The sequence below is a fragment of the Ursus maritimus genome, unplaced genomic scaffold (genome assembly GCF_017311325.1).
Source record: "Ursus maritimus isolate PB19 unplaced genomic scaffold, ASM1731132v1 scaffold_26, whole genome shotgun sequence".
NCBI classification, from domain to species: domain Eukaryota; kingdom Metazoa; phylum Chordata; class Mammalia; order Carnivora; family Ursidae; genus Ursus; species Ursus maritimus.
Genome location: NW_024425119.1, coordinates 30,632,575 through 30,657,039, shown reverse-complemented (window position 1 = coordinate 30,657,039; position 24,465 = coordinate 30,632,575). Strand labels below are relative to the sequence as shown.

Genomic DNA, 24,465 nt, shown 5'->3' with positions numbered 1-24,465 from the left:
CTAGCTTATCACAGCCCAAGGAAAGTAATGGCTTAAAAATTTTTTGACGTATGGGGTATTTAAGCGCTAGGATCTCATTACTCTTGTCAATAATTAGTTTCAAAGAAAAATCTTAGTCTCCAGAGATTATGAACAGTTTACTTTGTTTTTATTACTGAAAAACTGTATATCAAACCATCGATTGTTTACTTATTATGATTCTCTCCCATGATAATAACTGTCTTGCTTTTCTTTTAATGGCAACATTTACAGTCTGACCATAAAACGCGATCACATTTAATTTAATTATAATGTTAACAAATGACAGGGTAGCAGATGAATTTCTTGAGCACAGTGTTTAAGATGTTAAAAGTTTCTGTTGCAGTTTTCTGGTGTTTGACATATTTTAACAGTGAAAATCGTATGTTTTCTTTTGTGACAACTGATATAGTAAAATCTTAGAAATGACATCTTGTTAATATTTTAGAGACAAAACCTATTGCATGGAAAGATAAATGCATGAGATTTAAATTAAATGAATCATTAGTTTTGAAAAACTACCTGCATGGATCTTTTGTTTTTGCCTTTGGAAATGACATAATTTCCTCATGTAATTAGATTTCAAAAGAAAACTAATAAACTCAAAGTATACTGCTTTCTACTTGAACATTCGTGTTCAAATTTTCATTTATCGAGCTATTTATGTGGCTTTGATTTTTCTTTGTTTAACAAGAAACATTTGGTCTCTTACGTCATCAGCCCCAGCTATCTACTTTCTCTGCACCTACACCCCTGTGGTCTGAGCACCTCGGTGTCACAGTACAGAACCAAATGGTTTGGTGACACCGCTGACTCCTGATCTCCATCCTGGCTTCAACCTTCAATGCTCTGTGACTCCTGTGGGTACCTTTTCCCTTTCTCCTTAGCAGCTTTTCCAGAGGCTATATAAATAACTTCCTTCAAGTCCTCTGTCACGTAACCTTTCTCCTCCTCCCCCCCAGCCTTTCACTTGTACAGCTTTACCTTTTTCCTCTCAGCGAAAATAATGCCACAAGTCATGTTAGTTGCTGTGTTTGTTATTTAATATTCTGTCAGCCTGCCTGCACCAAGAGCTTTACATATATCATAGCATTTATTCTTTCTTCATCCTAGCAAAATAGAGATTATTAGTTATATTTTGCAGATGAACAGAGGAGGCTTAGATAAGTCCAGGACTTTGCCCAGAGTCTGGAGAGGAAGGAAGCCAGGAGCTGAACTGCTTTTTAAAAGTCAGGTCTGATCCTTTCATCATTTTTCAGTTTTTAGTTCACTGAAGAGGAGGGCAGGTTCAGTTCGCCTCCTCCCCTCTTGGTTTAGTGGAGCATGTTTCTTTTCTCTACCTGAGCAACTGCCTCCATCGAAGCCCTGGATTGCACTCCACGCAGACTTCCTTAGAGAGCCCGCTCAGAACTTCAGCATCCTTCCTGCCATCCCCGGACACACAGCTGTGCCTCTCCCTTGTGCTGCGGCTCTGCCCCCATTCTTCCCATCATGGCAGATAATCTTCAGAGACTCTCTTGTGCGGCTTCTCAACTACCACTGCCTCTTCAACCTGCTCTTCATGATTCTACTTAAATGGCTTGCTTGGGGGCCCAGGTACCTCCTGTGTGCCTTAACCACAGGTGTTTGCAATTTTTATCTTACCCGGCCTCTTTGTGGCATTTGGTGCTATTGACCACTTCTTCCTTGAAACTCCTCTCCCTTTGCTTTCATGACACCATCTCTCCTAGTTTCCCCTTGCGGCACCCTGGAGAGTCCTCTCACCCTGCTTCCCAGGCCCAAGAACGACCTGAAATTGTGCACACAATGCTGGGTGGCATTTTTCTCCTGAAAATGTCTCTGGTTTTTATTAGAGTCTCACATGTGTCTGTGACTCCACAAAGTTTAAGGCCGACACCCTACAGGGTATGTTACTCTGGGTGATGTCTTAGATGTCCGTGATTTCAGCTGTCACCTGTATACCATTGATGCCCACATCTTATATCAATCATATTTCTTTTGTTGGCTCTAAATGCGTATGTACAACTGCCTACTGAACATAGATGTCTCCAGGAAGCCTCACATTTAATATGCCCCCAAAGCGAGTTTATCATTTAATCCATTAAAACTCCTCCTTCTGTGTCCTCTCTCTGTGATAGCACCACTAGGCAGTTTTCTAGCAAGATCGCTGGGAGTCCTTTTTTTCTCCCTCTCTCCTTCCTTTCTCAGCAACCCAGCTGTCCATCTCCACTTCCACTTCTCTTTTGCAGCAACCCTTCCTACTTCATTGTACAAGTCTTCCCGACTGACCTTGATTTCTGTAATTCCCGTGTGCATCAGTCCCATCTGCATGCAGTAGCTCCTGCGGACCTTTCTGGAGTCAGATCTAAAACTCAGCCTCTGGGACGCCTGGGTGGCTCAGCTGATTGAGCCTCTGCCTTTGGCTCAGGTTGTGATCCCAGAGCCCTGGGATCAAGTCCCGCCTCGGGCTCCTTGCTCAACAGGGAGCCTGCTTCTCCCTCTGCCTGCTGTTCCCCCTGCTTGTGCTCTCTCTGGCAAAGAAATAAAATCTTGAAAAATAAAAAAATAAATAAAACCCAGCCCCTTCCTCAGTTCTTCCCCATAACCTTTGGGGGAGAAAACTCAACTCTGCAGTGACACTTGAGACCCAGCTGTGTACTTGAATATTCCCCCACACACATTATGCTCCGAGCTTCTTGACTTCCCTTCAGTAGACCATATTCTTACATCACTGTGTCTGATCCCTGTGTCTGGAAGGCATTTGTGCACTTTGCCCCACTTGCCAGTCTGCACCCACCTTGTTAGCCACGGTTCTGTCACCTTCCCCGTGAAATCTCCCTCGTCTCTGCCAGACTAGGATTGCTACCCATTGTTAGTGTAGCACCTGCTTACTTGGTTATAATACTCACCACCCTTTATTGTTACTGCATCAGTATCTCTATCAGTTATGGCGTCTTTACTGTGTTTTTCTTCCTACTGAGCCCCTCTGGCCTAGGTCCTCTATCTACTTCAACTGTATCTGTGTCTTGGCTACCTAGCACAATGCCTGTAAAAGGGCAAGTACTCAATACATCTTTTTACAATGATAATATCATAGAACCCTAGAGAGTGTTAGTAGCCATGCCTTGCATATAAGTAGATAACTCTACAGATATTTGTTGCATAAGTAACCAATTCAATGATATTCTCTTTGTAATGCAATTCTGTTTGCAATTCTATTTTGCAAATCTAAATAAATGATCTATCTATAGTTATTTTGCTCTTTGGACCTATAAATAATATGAAATGCAAAATTTAATTTTCATTAGTATTTCACAGTCAAGATGCCAATCTATCATTTTCATATATTAGTACCATAGGATTAATAAGTATGGGGGCACCTGGGTGGCACAGCGGTTAAGTGTCTGCCTTCGGTTCAGGGCGTGATCCCAGCATTATGGGATCGAGCCCCGCATCAGGCTCCTCCGCTGTGAGCCTGCTTCTTCCTCTCCCACTCCCCCTGCTTGTGTTCCCTCTCTCGCTGGCTGTCTCTATCTGTGTTAAATAATAAATAAAATCTTAAAAAAAAAAAAGTATGATCATATGAATAATTCAATTGGAGGTTAAAGAATTATTTATCTATTAATAAAGAAAAAACATAGTTTCATGTTAGGTTGATTTTCTATATTAAAACCATTAATGTTGATGAATAACAAATGAATTTTTACATGTTTATTTCTGCATCATATTTTTTGTGTTTCACTACAGGGGCAAGTGGCAGTCAATTATTTGTATAATTCTTTCCTCCTAAGATCTAAGTCATTTCTCCCTCACAATTCAAGTATAAACCAAACTCTCATATATGAATAATTTAAGTGTTGCCAAATTTTAGTGTAATATCACATAAATACCTCATTGTGTCACTGGGTAACTTTGAGTATTACATTACTTTTTTAAATTTCAGAAGAGTTAATGCCATTTGTTTTGAGTTGTTCTTGCTCCAGTTGAAATAGATTGGCTTAACATGGAAAAAGGTGTTGGTTATACTTTATCCAGTTAAGAACTAGCTCTTATTAGAGCCTGTGTCCTTTCTCCAACCTCTTCAAATATGGATATTTATTACCACAGTTAAGACTAGTCTATAGGGGACGCCTGGGTGGCTCAGTCCATTAATCGTCTGCCTTCAGCTCAGGTCATGATCCCAGGGTCCTTTGACCAAGTCCCACATCAGGCTCCTTGCACAGCTGGGAGCCTGCTTCTCCCTCTGTCTGCTGCTCCCCCTCCTTGCGCTCACTCTCTCTCTGTCTCTATCTGTCAAATAAATAAAATCCTAAAAAAAAAAAAAAAAAAAAAGACTAGTCCATATGTGAAGTTGGCATGTTTGTATTGAGGATTATCTCTTAATTCTGTTGCCTTCACAGGTAAAACACTCGGAGTTTCCATTCTGCCCCTTTAGCTGCCTAATATTTTGTATCCTGGACTGTTTTTTCTTACCACCCCCGTCCCTCTCCCTGCCCTCAATCAGTGAATGTGCTGCATCCTGTTATCTTCCGGCCCACTCATCGAAGAGCTAGTATAATCACCAAATCAGTACTAAGTTTGAACAAAGGGCATGCTACTGGTTTAATTTGTTAGTCTTCTAACAAGTCCACATTGAGTTATATTATTTAGCTGGGGGCTTCTGAAATAACTCTCTTAAATCAAATGCAATGCAATTCAACAAATGCTTAGAGAACATCAATATCACATGTCTTTAGGTATAAAGACATGGAGAGATGGCAATGCATAATCCCTCTGCTTCTGGAACTCCCTGCTTTTGTGAATAATACATGTAAGCACGAATAATAACTATAATGTATTGAATACTTGCTCTGTGCTATGTTTAGACACATATATTAAAACTGCATTATTATCTTGAAAGATATCCTTGATATCTCCTTATCTCCTATCAGACAAGGAGACTGGGTTTCAATAAACAACTTGCTCAAGGTCACAGTCATTAACTGATGTACCTGGGATGCAAACTCAGCTTTGTGGAACTCTTCAAATGCAGTGCCTATGTCTCGGTCTCATTGTATCACAGCAGGAGTATCTACAAGATAGAGAGAGAGGAGGAATCAACTCCAGTCATGGGACTCAAAGAAGTAGCAGAGTTGGGCTTTGACAAATGAAGTGTTCAGCAGGTAAATAGTCTAAAGATGAATAAGAGATCCTAAAAATTCTAAACATTGAGAAAGGCTGATGGAGATATCTCAAGGCAGGAAGCATTTTAAATTACTGAAGACATACCTCTTTAGTGATATGACTTATTACTTTCAGCTCAGCATAAGCAGATTAATTTTCAGAAAAAATATTAAGCCTGATAGCAGCTCCTTCATAACGTCATTAAATGTGATATTTCATTTTTCATGTTTTCAACTTATATAACTGAAATTATACTGTGTATACTTTCCTTTGACTTGATTTTTTGCTCAAAGTTGTCTGTGATAACCATCTTTGTAATGTGTGGATGTGTGATGCTGTACTTTAATCATTTATTTCATTACTGTATCAATTTTATGAGTTACAGATTTACCTAATATTAAGTCAGTGGGCTTTTTATAGCTTCTAGTATTTTTTTCTATATAAGTAGTGCTACAATAAAAATTATTTATGTCTCCTCATTGTATATAAAATATAAAATTATTGCATTTAAAAGTTATTGTAGGTCTTCTTACAATATGCGTAGGAATAGGAATTCTGGGGTCATAAGGTAGGTACAGTATGGAAGGGAGAATTTTGGCCCCATGACCTTTGCTGTCTAGTGTCACACCTGTGGTCATGTTACTTATATGGCAAGAGGAACTTTGCAGATGTAGGTAAACTACATCAGCTGACCTTAAGATAGGAAAATTATCATGAATTATCTTAGTAGGGTCAATGTAATCACATGAGCCTTTAAAAACAGAAGTAAAAAAAAAAGCAAAAATAAAAATAAAAACATAAAAACAGAAGCAAAAATCAGAACAGGAAATGAGAGAGACGCAGCTGATGGGAGTTACTGAACTTTTCAAAAAAGTAACTCTTTTTGTGTATGTTTTTCTATTCTTCATTTTCTTTATCTCTGATCTAATCTTTATATTTCCTTACTTCTGGTAGCTTTGAGTTTAGTTTGTTCTTGCTTTTCTAGTTCTTTGAGGTATAAAGTTAGGTGGTGCATTTACAGTTACAAATTTCCCTCTTGGCACTGCCTTCATTGCATACCATATGTTTTAGTTTGTTGCTTTTTCATTTTCATTGTTACAAGGTATTTTCTAATTTCCCTTGTGACTTTTTCCTTGACCCCTTGGTTGTTTAAGGATATGTTGTTTAATTTCTACGTATTTATGTATTTTCCAATTTTCCTTTTCCACTATTGATTTTGAATTTCATTCCATTGTCATTGGAAAATATACTTTGTATAATTTCAAGCTGCTTGAATTTGTTAAGACTTCTTTTGTGACCTAATATGTAGTCTCCCCTGGAGAATGTTCCATGTGCACTCGAGAAGAAGTATGTTCTGTTGTTATTGGATGGAGTGTGCTCTTTAGGTCCATGAGGTCCCGTTGGTCTGTAATGTTGTCCAAGTCCTCTGTTTCTTTATTGATCAACGTCTAGTTGTTCTATCCATTATCGAAAGTGGGTTGTTAAAGTTTCCTACTATTAGTGTGTTGCTGTTGTATCTTTTCTTAACACACCACTGGAGTTTTGTTTAATGCTATTTTGTTTTTATTCTTTTTGCATACAAAATATTAAACTAGTAGAATCCCACAAGTGTTATTTTTATTATTGTGCAATTCTAAGTATTCTTTCTTCTCTGCTATTCCTTCCTTTAATAATGAGTTTTCAGAAATGCCTTAAAAATTACCTTTTGTCAGGGGCATCTGGGTGGCTCAGTCAGTTAAGCATCTGCCTTTGGCTCGGGTCATGATCTCAGGGTCCTGAGATTGAGCTCTGCATCAGGCTCCCGACTCAACAGGAGTTTGCTTCTCCCTCTCTCTCTACCCCTCCCCCCTGCTCACATGCTCGCTCTCTCAAATAAGTAGATAAAATCTTTAAAAATTATCTTTTGTCATTAATTTCTTTTTCTTCTCTTTTTTTTTTGAAGATTTTATTTATTTATTTGACAGAGAGAGAGAGAGAGAGAGAGCATGAATGGGGGGGAGGGGCAGACGGAGAGGGAGAAACAGGCTCCCTGCAGGGAGCTCAATGAGGGAATCAATCCCGGGATCATGACCCGAGCCTAGACGAATGCTTAACCAACTGAGCCACCCAGGTGTCCTTGTCATTAATTTTTAACTCAAAAATTTTTGGTCAATAAATGTGATATACCTTAGTAAATATTCTATGACATGGTCTGTGGTCAATTTTAGTAAATGTTCTATAAATTAAAGCAAGATTTGGGGAATGAGTAGAAATCACTGAGATAAAAAAGTGGTCTTGAGTGGTTGGTAGGGTGAGTATTCCAGGTGAAGTCAGGGAGAAATGAGACATCTGTTATGGATTCAAGGAACAAAAAGCATGGCTCTGTTGAAAAATGGCAGGAAAGGTGAAATTAGAAATTTTAAAGTGACTATTTTATGAAGCATATTATGTCTTAATTAATCAGTTTGAAATTATTGGAAGATCTATGTAGAGCCACTGGAAGATGGAAGGCTTCATGATTAGAATTCATGATCAAATCAATCTGGCATCCATGGAGGGGATAAATTAAAGGAGTACCAGCCTGAGGACAGTTAGAAACAACAACAGTAATCCAAGCAAAAGGGTAAAGATACGAATTTAGGCAGTGCTAGAGGTAATGGAGAAGTAGTAAGAGATACGGAAAAATGTTACAGTTAAGGGAAAAAAACACAAAAACCTTGATTGCAACAATCAACAAAACACAAAATCAAATCAGACAAAATTAAACCACCTAGTTTCTCAAAAGCCCATTTATTCTTCATGTGTCAGTTTTGGAAAGGATTATTCAACTTTAATAATCCTCTTGAGATGTAGCTTCAGCTTCTTGGTGATGAGTTCTCTTCTTATTTATGGGTTGCAAAATATAATAGAAGAATATGAGAATGTGAAACTGTTTTCAAAATTGGCTTTTTTGAGTAACCTTCTTTTTTGATATAATTTCAGTTATACAGAAAATTGACTAGAATAGTACCAGAAACTCCTGGATGCCTTTTACCCAGAATTTTCACTTTCAACAGGTGTTAACTTTGTCCCAAGTGCTTTTTATCATTTTCTCCCCCACCTTCTTCCCTCTCTTCCCTGTCTTCCACGTTCTAGTTCTGAGAGTAAGTTGGAGACATTGTTGGAGACATTGTGTCCCCTTCCTCTAAATTCTTGAGTGTGTATTTCTTAATAAGGAGTTGATGGAAACTTCACAGTGATATGGTGATGTTATCTAATCCATACTCCATATTAAAATTTCAACAATTGTCCCAATAATATCCATTGTAGCTGTTTTCCCCCAGTCTAAAATTTAGTTGAAAATCATACATTGAATTGAGTTGTCCTGATTTTAGTGTCTTTTAACCTAGAACAGTTCCTAGCCTGTCTTTTCATTAACATCTTACGTTATCAATGTACACTTGTCACAACTGGTAAACCGACATTGATACATTACAGTTAACTGTCTCCAGACTTTATTTGAATTTTAGTCTTGTTTTTTCCACTAATGTTCCTTTTCTGTGACACAGTTCAATTCAGGATACCACATTGCATTTAGTCATCCTGGGGATCTTTTATTTCATGACAATTTCTTAGTCTTTCATGTTTGAGATGACTTTGACAGTTTTGGGAAGTATTAGCCGATATTTTGTAGAATGCCCCTCAATTTGGGATTGTTTTCTAATGGTTTTCTCATGATTAGATTGGAGTTGTAGGTTTGGAGGGAAAGGCCACAAAGGTGAGACACCCTTATTACATTATATCAGCAGTACATGATCTCAACATGACTTACTGCTGGTGATGTTAACTGTAATAACTGGCCAGGGTAGTGTTTGCCAGGTTAAAATGGTCAACATAATGTACACATATCCTGTTGTAGTGTGGTGAGTTTTTTGTATGTTTTGGAGCTGTAATGTTAGATGCATAGAGTTTGAAATTAGTCTATCTTCCTAATGAAACTTTTGTTAATTAATAAGAACTATTTTTAGCAGTCTTTTTAAATTTAAAATCTATATGTTTGCTATTAATGTAAGTCCACTGGTTTTCATTGGGTTTCATTTTTTTCCCCTTAGTATAACTTTGCATTCTTTTCTTTTGAACTTTCTAAATCCTTAATTTTTGATGTTTATTGTAAATAGCTCATGGATGAATTTTATTTTTTTATACAAAGTGACAATATGATTTTAATCTGGAACATTTATTTCATTATGATGTGCTTTAGTAACTATCCCTCTAGATTTATTTCCATTGCCTCTGTAGTGCTTTTTATCTGCTTCACCCCTTTTTCCTTTAGTTTCTTTTGAATTGGTTGTATTTTTAAAACACTATTCCACAATTCTCCTTTTCTAAACTTCAGGTTATAAAGTCCCTTAAAAATTGTACTGTTGTGGAAGTTTTTACAAATATTTACTTAATTTATCAAATTCTATTTACTTAAAAGTGTCTTTTACTTTCTTCCTGAACAAAGAACATCAGAAGATTTAACTTAAATTCTCACTCTCCTGATGAATTCTATCTTTTGTACTTGTTATTTAGTTTTTTAACATTTGCATTCTTTTTTTATAGTCAGTATTTATTAAGATTTCTTTATCTTTTACCACTTCCTTTATTGTTTCTTCTTTTATTGCAGACTTCCCATTTGTGATCCTTCTCCTCCAGTTTCAAGTCCTTTAGAAATGCCTCAAGCAAGGGTGGTTGTCTATACATTCACTCAGTTCTTCCTTGTTTAACAGTATTTGTGGCTCATGATTGCTCTTTAAAAAGATGTACAGTTTTATATTCCTAGGGTGGCAGGTACTTTCTTTAAACCACTGAGGATATTTTCACCTGTCGTTCAATTTTAATATTGCTTGAGTAGTCAGCCCCAGTTTGATACTCACATTCCTGTAGGCCACGTGCCTTTTCTGTCTGGCTCTTTTGAACATATGCCCTTCACGTGTTTTGCTGTGTCCGTCTCCTGTGTATGGGTATACATTTACTTTTTTTTATGCTGCTTGGGATTCATTGGACATTTTAATTCTGGAAATTGATTTTTTTCATCAGTTCTAGAGGTTTCCTAGCCATTCTCTCTTCAAATATTCTATCTCCTCTATTTAATCTTTCTTCCTTTTGCTGGACTTCTAATTAGATGTGTACTAAAACTCTTACCTTTGTTCTCCACGTCTGTAAACCTCTTTATGATAGTTTCCATGTCTGCCTCTCTATGCTGCATTGGGGATCATTTCTTTACAGTTATCTGTCAGCTCACTAATTCTTCTGCTGTGTCTAATCTGTGGTTAAATCCGTTCACTGAGTTTTATTATTATAATTATTTCCAGAATTTCCAGATTTGTTCTCCAAATATTTTTGATTATTTTTGTAATCCTTTGCTAGTTACTCATGTTTCGATTCTTCTCTTTAAATTTTAGGTATGTTATACATGCTTACATTTTGTATGTTGTGCATCATATTTCTAGTATTCTAAGTCTGTGTTTGATCCTGTAGTCTGCTGTTTCTGGAGACTCTAATACATGGTACACTTTTCCTTCAGTGTTTTGTGATACTTTGAAATGAACACATATGTATTTTTAAAGCTTTAAAGTAAGAATCTTTTGAGATGTAGTTTGAAGGCAAGCTCTTCAGAAAGGTTTGACATTTCCCAGATACCTGTGATCACTGCAATTAAACTGAATTCTTGCTTTGAAGTTATTTATAACTACCCAGGTAGTAAAAATCAAGGCAGCAAAACTGGTTGAGGTCTGAATGATTAAAGACTTTCTTTGCTCTTTTATTCATCAGCAAGTTTTAAGGCAAGGATTTGCTTTGTAGGTGCCTCCAAAGTGAATGTTTGTATCTATTTCATGCTACAATCAGGCAACAGAGTCATTGTGATCCAAGCTTTATGTTGTGTATTAGTCACTTATTGAATTCTCCACCTTGGGAGTCTCTCCCTCCCCCCCCCCTTTTTTTTGTCTCTTGTTTTTATGTCCTGAGGAGCCATCAAAAACAAGCCCAAGATCAAATTCTGCAGGGTCAGCCCTGTTTGTCTTTCTGGTTTTCTATCTTCACCTTCAGACTGGTCCTTACATCTCTTGCCCAGTAATCAGAGCGTATTTTATAAAGACTTTTTTGGTAAATTTTATTCAGCATTTTAAAGTACTTTCAGATACATGTTCAGTCAGGGTGTATAGTTTGTCATAACATTGAAAATGTAAATCTTGAGATTCACAAATAGAAAGAAGAAAAAAGGTACATCTAGATTAGAAAAATAACCAATTAAGATTGCTGCAAGGATGTTAAAACTGATGTGTATAATATTCCAAGGGAAAACGTGTAAGGATAAATTACTTGATCTTTTAGTCATAAAGACCTGGAGAAAATGGAAGATCCTGACATGTACAGTTACCCTAATGAGGAGCAAAGATAAAGAGAAAACAAAATTTTGTGATAGGCAGCTTCTTGCATAAGTTTTGAGATGACATTGTTAGCTCAAGACCCAGTGGTGCTCTTCAGAAAAAGATATTAGAACAGAAAGAAAGAAAGGAAAGAGGAGTTTTACAATAATTTTACATTGATATATCTGTAGCTCAGATATTTTAATGTTTCATTCTTTTACTGTCTTCCCAGTCAAGAATTAAAGAGCCCAGTTCCTTTACCCATGGAGAACAGGGGATTATGTATCTGATGCATACATGTTGGCATAGATTGTCAGAGATGAGTTCTGTTCTTGAGGACAAACAAATTTGTTGGGCTCTAATTCCACAACTTGTGGTTCCCAGTTTGAACAGAAGAGTCTGTGAACTATGACTTGTAATGGGACAAAAGAAGCATGAAGTATACCGTGAGAGCATTAGGATTATTCTTTAGAGGATGCTCCTGGGCTTGTCTCCGTATTCCCTCATGTAAGGCAGTGAACCATGTGCAAGAAACCTTGCATTTTCCTGGTGGACTTCGCTCTTGGTGTCAGTTGGAAGCTATATGAGCATAAATATACCAGACACATGTAAAAAGAAAAGTGTGTGGGAGTTTTACTTTAATTTTTTTTTTTTTTTTGCTTATGTGTTACATATTTTCATTATATTTGGAGCACCTGCCATGTGTAGACATTTATGTCTATGTCATGAATTTTACAGCGGTTATAGTTAACTTGAAAAAAGAAAGGGAAAAATATGTGATTGTAACAACTTAGGGGTAATTAAATGCTAAACTTGTAGTACTGACCTTAGGTGCCATAGGAATGCAGAGAAGGTTGAACTTTGTATGAGGATGAAGTTTCCTGGAACAAATGGAACTTTATCTGGGGATATGGAGGGTTTGAGGTGAAATAGGGAACAGTTAGTGTGCTGAGGTATATCAGGGCGTGGGAATGGCCACAAAGAAGAAATAAGCCCAAACAAGTATCCATGTTGATGAAAGGAGAAAGAACTATTGAAAACTAAGATTAAGAATAGGTTCTTTTTAAAAAAAAAAAAAAAAGATTTTACTTATTTATTCGACAGAGATAGAGACAGTGAGAGAGGGAACACAAGCAGGGGGAGTGGGAGTGGGAGAAGCAGGCTTCCCGCTGAGCAGGGAGCCTGATGCGGGTCTCAATCCCAGGACCCTGGGATCACGACCAGAGCCAAAGGGAAACGCCTAATGACTGAGCCACCCAGGCGCCCCAGGAATAGGTTCTAATCATGTAATAGAAATCTTAGAGCCCATGGGAGAAAATTTTATTGTATTGTAGATATTATAAAATATTATATATATATTATATATGGTAATATTATATATGTTATATTATAGATATTTTATAATATTTTATATATTACATATGGTAGACAATATGAAGCTCTTGACAGTTCTTGGGCAGAGGTCTGACATGTTGAAAGTGATCAAAGTTTAACTTCATTAGGAAATGTGGATCCATAGGATAAACTCAAGGTTGAAACTAGGAATATATTTTTTTAGGAAAGAGCCCACCAGTTGGTAGTATGCTCTTTATTTGGTTCCATAAAAATGAAATATATAAAATTAGCTTACATTATAAATATTCATATAAATTATTAATGTATATAAATATATTTTTTGTTCTAGAGGAATTCCAGGAAGGAAATGTGGTACGATCATACTTACAGCAGAGGAATTAAACTGTTGTAGGGTAAGTAAATATTTCTTTGGTTTAAAAGTAATACCAATACTTCTTTGAAAAGATATTTCTGAAACTATACTTAAATGATTAATTTTTGAGTAATTCTGGCAAAAAAAATAATTAAGACTACCTTATATAATTCCCTAATCTATAAAAGATCATTTTAGATCATCATTTTAGATAGTTAGAGAGACTACATTTATAGTCCAAAAAGGATACCAATTATTTTAACAGCCTTTTTAAGGAATAAAAATTATTAAAATAAAACCTAATGTCAGTATTATTTAGGAGGGGGCATTAATACTAGGAATTATCTGTTGTACCCATCAGTTAAGTTCTTGCAAAAATTTTGAAGGTTTTTGTGTGATTTTCTAGGAATATTTCTAGTCACTTGACTTTAGTCCTTTTGCCTAGCATACTTGTTTTTTCCATAATTCTAATTGAGTTAATTCAGGATTTATATAAGCTCCCATCTTTTGTTAGCTTGGGAAGCTCATGTTTGAGGAAAAGACCAGCTACCACTCCAGCTAGGATTATGATGACATCGAGTGCATACTCAATATTTTTAGAAAGCTATTTTTAGTTGTGATTTGCTGATGTAGCCATTGACTCATGTTCAATGATTTTACTGTCGTCAAGAACGAGGTGATGGCTATGACACTCCGCTCTAAAAGTAATGATAGCTCTCGGAATCGGAAGTCGATATTGTCTATTTAATATAGCCCAGCGGATCCCTGGGGATTGTTATTTCTAGGAGGAAAAAAAAGAAGTTTTCCCTGGGTTAAATCTCTAGGGCTCTGTATTTTCAACTTCTGCTTTATGATTTTGGGAACAGAAGTTCCCAAAGAATACTAAAAACTTAATGCTTTGACATTGGCTATAGTTTTCATATAGAGAACTAGTGTTTATTATCTGAGTAAGTAACTTTAATCTCTGGAGTCTTTTCTTTAAAGATGAGTCCTATGGCTTTCTCTATATAATATATTTCTGAGACAATATGGGCAGAAATCCGTGTGATACTACTTGGAAACTGGGATTTCGGTGGGGTGAGGGGTGGTCGGTGAGATAACAAAAGGAAAGTATACTAACAGCGTCGTGGAGATGATGAAACAAAAATATTAGAATTTAAGTAGTTAAGGGGATGCCTGGGTAGCGCAGTCGTTAGGCATCTGCCTTCGGCTCAGGGCGTGATCCCGCCGTTCTGGGATCGAGTCCCACATCGGGCTACTCTGCTGGGAGCCTGCTTCTTCCTCTCCCACTCCCCCTGCTTGTGTTCCCTCTCTCGCTGGCTATCTCTGTCAAATAAATAAATAAATAATCTTAAAAAAAAAAAAAAGAATTTAAGTAGTTAAAATACATTTAAATTAGGGCCCTTTTCTTCTTCCTCCATTGTTTATGCACCTGTGGGCAGGTCTGGCCACCACAGTCTCAGTTTTCTCCTGTGTAAAATGCCCAGAACCTACTTATAGTTAGAGTGCCGTTAAACAGAGTTGAGTTCTGGATTTGCTATGAATTTGTTCTTTGTCTTATCAAATCACTTGACCCTTCTGTTCTACTTTCCATATTTGCAGGGGGGAGAAAAAAAAACAGACATCTGAACTAGTCACTAGAATATTTTTAAAAATTCTCCCAGCTAGACAATTATCATATGGTTTCACTCATTTATGGAACATAAGAAATAGCAGAAAGATTGGTAGGAGAAGGAAGGGAAGACTGAAGGGGGGGTAAACAGAAGGGGGAATGAACCATGAGAGACTATGGACTCTGGGAAACAAACTGAGGGCTTCAGAGGGGAAGGGGGTGGGGGACTGGGATAGGCCAGTGATGGGTATTAAGGAGGGCATGTATTGCATGGTGCACTGGGTGTTATACGCAAATAATGAATCATGGAACACTACATCAAAAAGTAAGGATATACTGTATGGCGACTAACATAACATAATAAAAAATTATTATATAAAAAAAAATTCTCCCAGCTCTGATAATTAACCACCATAACATTAAATCTGAAAATATAATGGATATGAAAGCATTTTATGTATACTAAGAATACATTACAAAAAGTACAACACAGTACATAAATATTACCTACCATCTTTTTTTTGTTAAAATGGCACAATGATTTCTTAGAATTATGTCATCTAATCATCTTTTATAGTTCTTGTCTCTAAATTTATATATGTGTATATAATATGTGCTTTATATACTGAGGGAGGGAAGAGAAAAAGAAGTTCAAGGCCAATAAGATACATGTTCTTTGTTCTTTGTATTGACATTAACACGTTATTTTATCAGAATCTTGACATTTAGGTGATTTTGTGTAAATATGCCAATGTACACATTATTTTTAGTTCTATTTCAAAATAGAACCAAGATACCAAGGGCATAGATTGAGTATGGCCAGGTTGCATCTTAAATGTCTTCCACTTTGAATTCTGTTGTTTTGCTTAGAAGAACAGGAAAGAACAGAAATGTTTTCATGCAAATGAAGTAGAATCTATTACTTACTAATTAAGAGGCATTTTTACACTCTTTATACTGCTAAAGCTTTTAGAATATTTGGAATTATCTTTTAATAAGTAAACATATTTATAATACTTAACAATTATAGATCTAATATTTTAAAACTGTTGCTTAAATATTGATCTAACTTATGTATATTATGTTCTGATTCTTAGCAACAACCTTATTGATAATCAGCGTCATTAAGATGTATAAACCTTGAAATAATATTACTATGCTAGTATAGTAGAAGAAACAAATATATTCAAAGCAATGTTCATAGTTACTTCGGAAGAGACAGTGCCTTTAAATGCACATTTAAGGGTATCTTGAAAATATCAGGCATTGTCACTTAGAATCTTGAATTGAAGTAATTTTACTTCACATTTGACATCATACAAATTGATGGGGTTTTTCCCTTTAAAACACATTGTTATTAACTTGAGCATAAGCTTTGGAATCAGGACACCTAAATTTCAGTCTTGTCTCTTTCAGTATTCAGCTGACTAAGGTTATAGTCTTGGAGCTTTAATTTCTGCATTTGTAAAATGCTGGAAGTCTTAGTATGTTCCCCAGATCATTACTTTGCAGAATGAAAAAGGTGTGGCGTTGGAGAAATGTGTAAATTATAAATTTATACAAATACTTATTTTTAGTGTGATAATTTTAGTTATCTCAACCTAGTTTATTTCAAATGCAACTTTTGTAATATATCTAGTCAAATGCCAGCATAAAAATTAATTTAATTTTGAAGTTATATTGGTATTGTTTGTTCACTCAATATTTTAAAAGTAGCTTGAGATTATCCACAGCTAGTATTTTTCTTTCTGAGTAATTGATTGATTGATTCCATAATATTCACAAAACATACAAAGTGCTAGTCCCTGAAATGGATGCTTAGAATACAATGGTGAGAAAAAACAGCAACAAACATCCCTGGCCTTTCGTTAACGAACAAATAGTTTGTGGGAAAGACAGACATTAATTAGACGACTGTGCAGATAAATATGTCATGATATATACTAAGTGATCAAATATAAGAGAGTATAATGGAGAATCCAATTTATACTGAAAGGAGGGGGTCACTGCAGACCTCTTTGAGAAAGTAACATTTAAGCTTAACCCTAAGGAATGGTTTGCCAGTTAAATGAAAGACTTCCAGTAGAATGCACAGCTTGCATAAGGTTGTGAAGAGGGAAGGAATTGTGTCTGGTGTGTGGTGGCAAAGGGCTAGGACCGCGGGATAATTGAGACAAAACTTTGCAGGATGAAGGTGAAAAAGGCTGTTCAGAGCCCATTTGGTGCTGAGCTTTGTAGACCATGTTAACGAGTCTGTGTTTATCCTAAATACAAGAGGAAGCCTAGAAGCACTTTAAATTATGAAAAATATTATTTCTTTTATGTTTTGAGAACATTACGGTGTCTGCTGAATGGAAAATGGGTTGAATGGTTGCGAGAGGAGGAGGAGGAGAAAGAAATACATGCTACTCTGCATGCCCCCGGGAGAGAGGAGGTTGGTGTAGACTAAGGGGACACCAGTGTAGCCAGAGTGAAGATTTGAGAAAGGTCTTAGAGGTGGAATGGTACGACTTGGTTTAGATATAGGGCCAAGAAAAGAAAGGAGTCAAGGACTGCTTCCTTGAGCACGTTGGGTGGATGATGAATCACTAACTGAGCTGGGAAAATTGCAAGAGAAGCAAGTTGGGTTTGAATTAGTTGGAAGCACCTGTGAAACATTCCAGTGGATTTCTATCATAGCAAGTTTGTTATACTGGTGTGGAGTATTGAAGAAAATTCTTAAAATTTTCTCAGGTGGCATTAAGCACAAGAGATTAAAAAAACCCAACTTGGCATTAATGATGCTTATGTATTTCTAAAAGTAAGTAAATGCTTGTCTTTCCCCTGCAGAAATTAGATTTCATTTGTGCTTGATACAGATGGAATCCCTGCTAAGTTACTAACTTGGATAATTGCAAAAAATATTTCCCCTAGGTTTATATAATTTAGTACATTGAAAGCAATCTTTATTTTTTATTTTTAATCAATTACTTGTTTTGCAAGTATTAAGGAAAGTAATTTGAAAAATTACAACTTGGTATTATGTTTACCAGTGATGAAAATTTGTTTTAATAACATTTAATTTCTGTGAAGATTTATTCACAATCAATTTGAAATATGTACATTTCAATAATCTATTATGTACTTTGAATATATCAGAATGTTTTTTGGTAGTTTGTGTTTTGGTCCAGGTGCTTTGGGAAAATGTCTTACAGGAGTGATTTTTTTTTTTTTCCCCTTAGCAGTTACAAGGTTCTTGTCCTGTGTTCTTAGGAAACCATTCTTTCTCAAGGCCATTTTAATATATGTGAAGGTCAAAGGACATTCAAACCAAACCAAAACAAAGAAATCAAAACTAATCCTTCTCTCTCAGTTTTGCTCTGATTTTATAGTTTGATTGGTAGGGTGATTCTCACTGCTTCCTTAAAGAATAGTATAGAAATTTTGGTCTTTCAGCCTCAAATTTGAAAAGTGATCATGGCTGTAAAGTTTGAGGTGATAGTGGTGTCCACATTTTTCTTGCCTCTGTTCTTTTAATTTTCTTTAAAATGTATGTTGGCCGCTATGCTTGTTCAGAAAGTGAAGTCTGTAGTGAGTGTTCTCTGGCAGAAGTTACATCTGTGCTGAACACAAAATTAAAATGACACTATACCAGTGCTTTGAAAACCAGAAATCTAGAGCTGTGAACTTCTCCAAGGGCAGAGATGTCTTCTTCATCTCTCTATTCCCAGATTCTAGCCTGAGTATTGCTTCAGAAATGTTTGCTAAATAAGTATATGAATGAATGAATGAATGAATGAATGAATGAATGAATGAATGAAAAAGAAAGATAGTGTTCTCTTGCATAGTGTTCCAGAAATGCTAAAAAGAGATAATGAAAATTTTAGTTGGGCGTTTAAGTGCTGCTGGACTCTGCAAAATAAAAAGGGGTGAATAAGAGAGTGCCTTTTTAGTCATTCTTGACAGTTTCACCAAATAGCATTTAAAACTGCAACCTCTTGATTGAATCTGAAATACTTTGACCGCCATCTCTTTCCAAAATTGTTAGCATCTTCTTTCAGTTTAAAAAACAAATAAATCCAAAATACTGATTTTAATTGTTAAATTACTGTATATTTCCTACTTTTTAAAGGTGCTCATCCTATGTAATTGAATAATGCTTAACTTCTTTAATTTATGATAACTCCAACTTGTTTGCTTATAAGCCAAACTCTGTAGTAATGAATAAAAATGATGGGTTTGGCATAATAAGTAACATCCAAACACATAATTACACTACAGATAAGCATGAAAGTGCTTTACTTTTCTTGAAGCCCAATATAGTAGGAATTATTGTTAAGACTTTGTGATGCACTTGTGTATAATTAATAAGGAACCCCTTTCCCCCCAGAATTGCAAACTGTGTGGTCAGTCTGGATCTGTCTTGTACCTTATCTAATGAGCAAAGGTATCTTAACATCTAATACATGATAGATATGCAATAGATGCTTAGTAATTATTCCTGGAGAAATTAAAAAACCGTTATGTTATAAAAATGTGTACTTGAATAACTGAAGATAGGAATGAAGATCTTGTTTTATATAATATTGAATACCTATAGTCATCTACTTAATCTTACTTTTCCAGGGAGAAATGTTAGAGGTTTTAAAAAAAGTAATAGTTCTGTGACTAGAACAAAAACTTCCAGAGTCAATTTTCCAGTCTCGCACTCCTTTAAAAAGTAATTTTATGTTGCCTGGGATTCTTGCACACTTGGCCATTTGCATTAAAATGGTAAATTTGTTTTCTTGTCAAGTCTTGCTTGTGATCTGCAGTTTCTAGTTATTTATAACCCAGGTTTTGAGATATTTCATTAATTTTGTTTGTAGGATGCTGTTCTGATGCAATTTTGTGCGAACAAATTGGACAAGAAGGACTTTTTTGGAAAATCAGATCCTTTTCTTGTATTTTATCGAAGTAATGAAGATGGCAGGTAGATTTATCTTTTATGCATTTTAACTCTATAGTAAAAATGGTACTTGAACTATTATTTTTTTCCTCAGGGAAGCTCAGTAAATTGTTGAACAGTAAAATATTTTGTTATTTTAAAAATTGATTTGATTTTTGCATCTCATTAATGATGTGTAATTTTATAAGCATTTTATATGTTTTGTATGACATTGAAAATGAATGATTTTCAGCTTCAAAGAAACATTTCCTCCGTACTTTCCCTAAAATTATAGTATTGTCTTAATAGGATGGAAGAATTATATTTTTGTGGAAATCTAAGATGCTAAAACTAATGTTTCTGGTTATAAAATTGAAGTCTTAAACCATTTTCTCACAGAAGGATTAGGATCTTATGGGTTGCTTTTATACTTCAGGGTTTGTTTTTTTTTTTTTTTTTTTGCCAATAATATTTTTCTAACATGCAGTAACATTTTTCATTATATTTTAATAATTTGAATGTTTTTAGCAGTCATGATTAGACTGGTTTCTCTGTGGTTTGAAATTATACCCATGAGTTATAAAGTGTAATTGAATATGTACGATTCTACCATTAAATATATTTTACTGTTTCTGTGATTCATACTGTGCTGTCAGTATCTGTGGGCATGTTTAGTGGTAAAATTGTGGGCCCAGGTTCTTGCCTAGGTTTAAAACATGACTGTGCTACTTAATAGCTGTGAGACCACAGGCAAGCTTTTTAACCCATATGAGACTCAGTTTCCTCATCTATAAAATGGGCTAATAATCGTAGCTACTTCACAGTGTTGTTGACAGTATTAAATGAGTCACAGCACAAAAAAACAGAAGCTTGCTTAATACGTAAAATGTAAATGTTAGCTGTTATTATTAATCTTAATGTATAAGTTTTCCTTTTTTGTTTTCCTTAACTGTATGCAGTTCATTTTAGATTAAAAATGAAGGGAAGAGAATAAAAAAAAAACAAAAAACAAAAACCTGGCACTACTGCCACACTTACAAATGAAAATATACAGTTAATGTTATGTAATAAGTATATAAAATGTTACATAAAAATAGAAAGTTTGCTATTTAAAGTGAACACACTGGGCAGTATGAGATGATACTTTACTTACTGTGAGATCGTTGTTGTTGCAGCTCCTGGGCAAGTGTTGGTGATTATGTTATGATGTCATATTACTGCATTTTTCATACTTTCCTATCTTGGTGGTAAAAAATGTCAGAGTAGTGTTTGCATTGAACACTACTTTTACCCATGTGGAAAATATTGGACAACGAAGAAACTAGTCATTTGCCAGTCATTTCAAAGGTGGAGAAAAACTAAAGAATGGTTCAGGATTTTTGAGTCACAACGTTGTTGTCTTTTCCTGTCTGAACTACTTGTTTTCTGAATTTTCTATTTTTGTTCTTATTAGTCCTGTGTAAAGATTTGTTGTACAATTATAGAATTTCAGCCTCTCATACATTTAATACTACTGATGAGGATTATCTTAACGGAAATTTATTATGCTTGTAAAAATGGTAGTAATGTATTCATTAAATGAAATGTAAATATTAAGAGTACAGTTAATCAAAAAATCGCAAGTCATTTAAAAACAACTGTTGCTAAAATTTGGTGGATCTCATTTCAGAAAACTTTCCACTTATGTTTACACACAGAATACTAAATCGCCATCTACTCCAAATATATCTTTTAAAGCATATGTATTAGTGCATTTATATAGATTTATGTTTTGTTTTGATGAGTTTCAAATGAGTAAAAAGTGCTTTTACTCCTCACTTTTTAAGTGAAAATCTCTTTTTAACTGCAAAGATTTTGGCTTTATTTTTAATATTTATTTCAATATGAAGCTATTTCAAAAATTGCCTGTTGCCTCAGGTGTTTGAGGCTCCCTTTATAAGATAGAGTAAAACTTAGTTTTTACTAGAAGCATTAATAAAAATCCTTAACAATATATGATGATAAATTCTTATTTTCTTGCTGTCACATTTATTTAGTAACTTAAATTGTATTCATATGAATATTAATTTTCCCTTGGAATAGCTATTTTGGTTTTTTTTTGGCAAATGGCTTCATTTAAAGTACAATAAGGCTTCATTTAAAGTATTTTAATAAGGCTGTTTAATAAAAATATTTTTCTTATAATACTATTTGTAATATATATGCAGTTACATTTTTGCAGCAATAAATAAATAGCTCACTAAGGGGAACCACACTTTCTTAAGAGCAAAAGTTGCAAGTGTCAACGTATTTAATTATTATGGCTGGTGATACTAGGAATATAATAGATATTTTGATTTAACCATAAACAAAAAGGCCAAAAAGTCAACACATTGTTTGTTGAACATGTTCGTTTGAAGATGGTCAGTTGGTTGCTCTATTATCTCCCTCTGTAACTACCCATGGATGCATGGATCTGGATATCATCTAGCTAACTAGCTAGCTGTATCTACCACCACACCAAAGGCTAGATATATATAAGAATAGGATTCAAGAGAAGAAGAGAAAGCTCCTTTGTAGATCTTTAAGAATGTATTGTATTATGAAGAGAGGCAGAAGCCTGTTTCTAAAACAAAGCAGTACAGTTGACCCTCGCACAAAAAGGGTTTAAACTGCACAGGTCCACTTATATGTGGATTTTTTTTTTTGATACAGTACTGTAAATGTATTTTCTCCTAAGATTTTTTAAAATAACATTTTCTTTTCTCTAGCTTACCTTATTGAGAGAATATAGTATATAATACATATAACAAACAAAAGAAGTGTTAGTCAACCGTTAATATTATCAGTAAAGCTTCCGGTCACAGTAGGCTATTAGTGGTTCAATTTGGGGAGAGTCAAAAGTTATGTGCAGATTTTTGACTGTGTGGTAGGTCCATGCCCCTAACCCCTGCATTATTCAAGGGTCGATTATATATGTAATTTTGTCCCCATGAATTTTTCATAACCATTTTTGTGTACTGTCTTTTCTGATTTCTTTCTGTTTGTTTCCTGCCTACTCCTCCCTTATCTCCTTTGTTCTTCGTCTGTTTCAGATATCTCCATGACCCCTTTTCGAGTCTGCTCAGTCTATCCTCAGTCTTTCTTTTTCATGGCTTTTGCCCCTAAATTGTTTTGGGCGAGTCAACTCTGAGAGCATTTGACCACAATATATTCTGATGAACTCTGTCAATTCAGTGGCAGGAGTTTGTTTAACTGGGCAAGGATACTACCAACGAGGGGGATGGCACTAATGACATAAGTCTTGTAATGAATACTTGATCCTTTTATGTTTCTCTTTGATCTCTTAATAGAAATAGACTCTTCTTGCCTGAGAGGAGGAAAATAAACTCAGAGGCTTTTCAAAATGAGAGTATTTTCTTATGGGGATTAGGTGCTGCATGTTCCCTACGGTGCTTACATAATATCTCAAGCTCATGACTGTTACTGGTGTCGCAGTGTTAGAACACTTCATTACTAAGGTCTTAGTGACAACTGGGTTTGGGTATCATTTTATAGCTCGTGAACTGCTGTGTGTATTTACATGAGGCAAGAATATTTCCGGGACCTGATCCATGTGTGGAAATTGAATGGTTTGGTGGAAACAATACTGGAATTTGAATCAGAACACCAACTTTAATGCTATATGGATTTTATCTCTTATTGTGTATTCTTTAGATCTATAGAGCCAACAGTTTAGATTAAAAAAAAGAACCATTAGCTAGGTATCTCACTATAAATTCATGATGTTTGTCTTAAATGGGGCCCTTGGGCCTCTCAAGGAATCCTACTTTTTTGCTTTGTCTACCAACTTTCCCCCCTCCCAGATACTTCAGCACTTCTGCCCACTTCCTTTACTGATGATCATGCTTCCTATTTCATAAGAAAATCAAAGCAATTGGAGAACTTTCTCATGATCCCATTACAGCATCTCTGGTACACTCTGCCTTCTTGGCAGTTCCTGCAGAATGACTGTCTGTGGTCCCAAGGCCAACTCCTCCACTGATGCCCTGGATCCCATCCACTTTCATCTACTTAAGGACATTGCTCCAGCCTTTCTCCCCTCTCTCTTATGCATCATAAATTGTTTCTTACCTGTTGGATCTTTATTAGCATACAACCTTGCTGTTATTTCTTCATCTCAGAGAGACAAATTGTAAAGTAACAAAAACCAGAAACCTTTCTATGGACTAATCTATCCCCTGAAGCTACCTCCAATTTCTCTTTACAGCTAAACTCAAATATATTCTCTTACACACTCTGTCTCTGTTTCTCTTCTCTGTCTTAAATCCATCCCAACCAGGTTTTTGTCCCCATCACTACAAGCTAATATTTTGGGGTACTGATGACCTTCATATTCTTAGCCAGAGATATTTTTCACTGTTTCAATATGTCCTCACAATTTTTATAGAGATTATTTACAAGGCAGCTTTAGAATTTATTGAATCTACAAAAGATTATTTTTCATAAACTTATTGCAAAATCTCATTGCTTTATATTGTAGTGAGCTTATCCTTAAAGTTCTAAAACTACAAATTTATTTTTACTAAGTCATATACCAGCCACAGGGAGATTGACAACATTTGTTCTACACAAAAAAGAAAGAGAAGAATTACTACTAAAGCAATATATCATAATCAAATTATGAAAATAACTGAAAACCTTTTCT

At 35.3% G+C, this 24,465-nt stretch overlaps 1 protein-coding gene across 1 annotated transcript in view; it reads left to right on the top strand.

The window, feature by feature from the left end:
* Nucleotides 1–24,465, top strand: part of CPNE8 (copine 8) — a 210,098-nt gene that overhangs the window by 93,889 nt on the left and 91,744 nt on the right. Inside the window, exons 7-8 of the mRNA XM_008704450.2 lie at nt 13,237–13,300; nt 19,720–19,823. Coding sequence (XP_008702672.1) covers nt 13,237–13,300; nt 19,720–19,823 — 168 coding nt within the window. The remainder of the gene's footprint in view (nt 1–13,236; nt 13,301–19,719; nt 19,824–24,465) is intronic.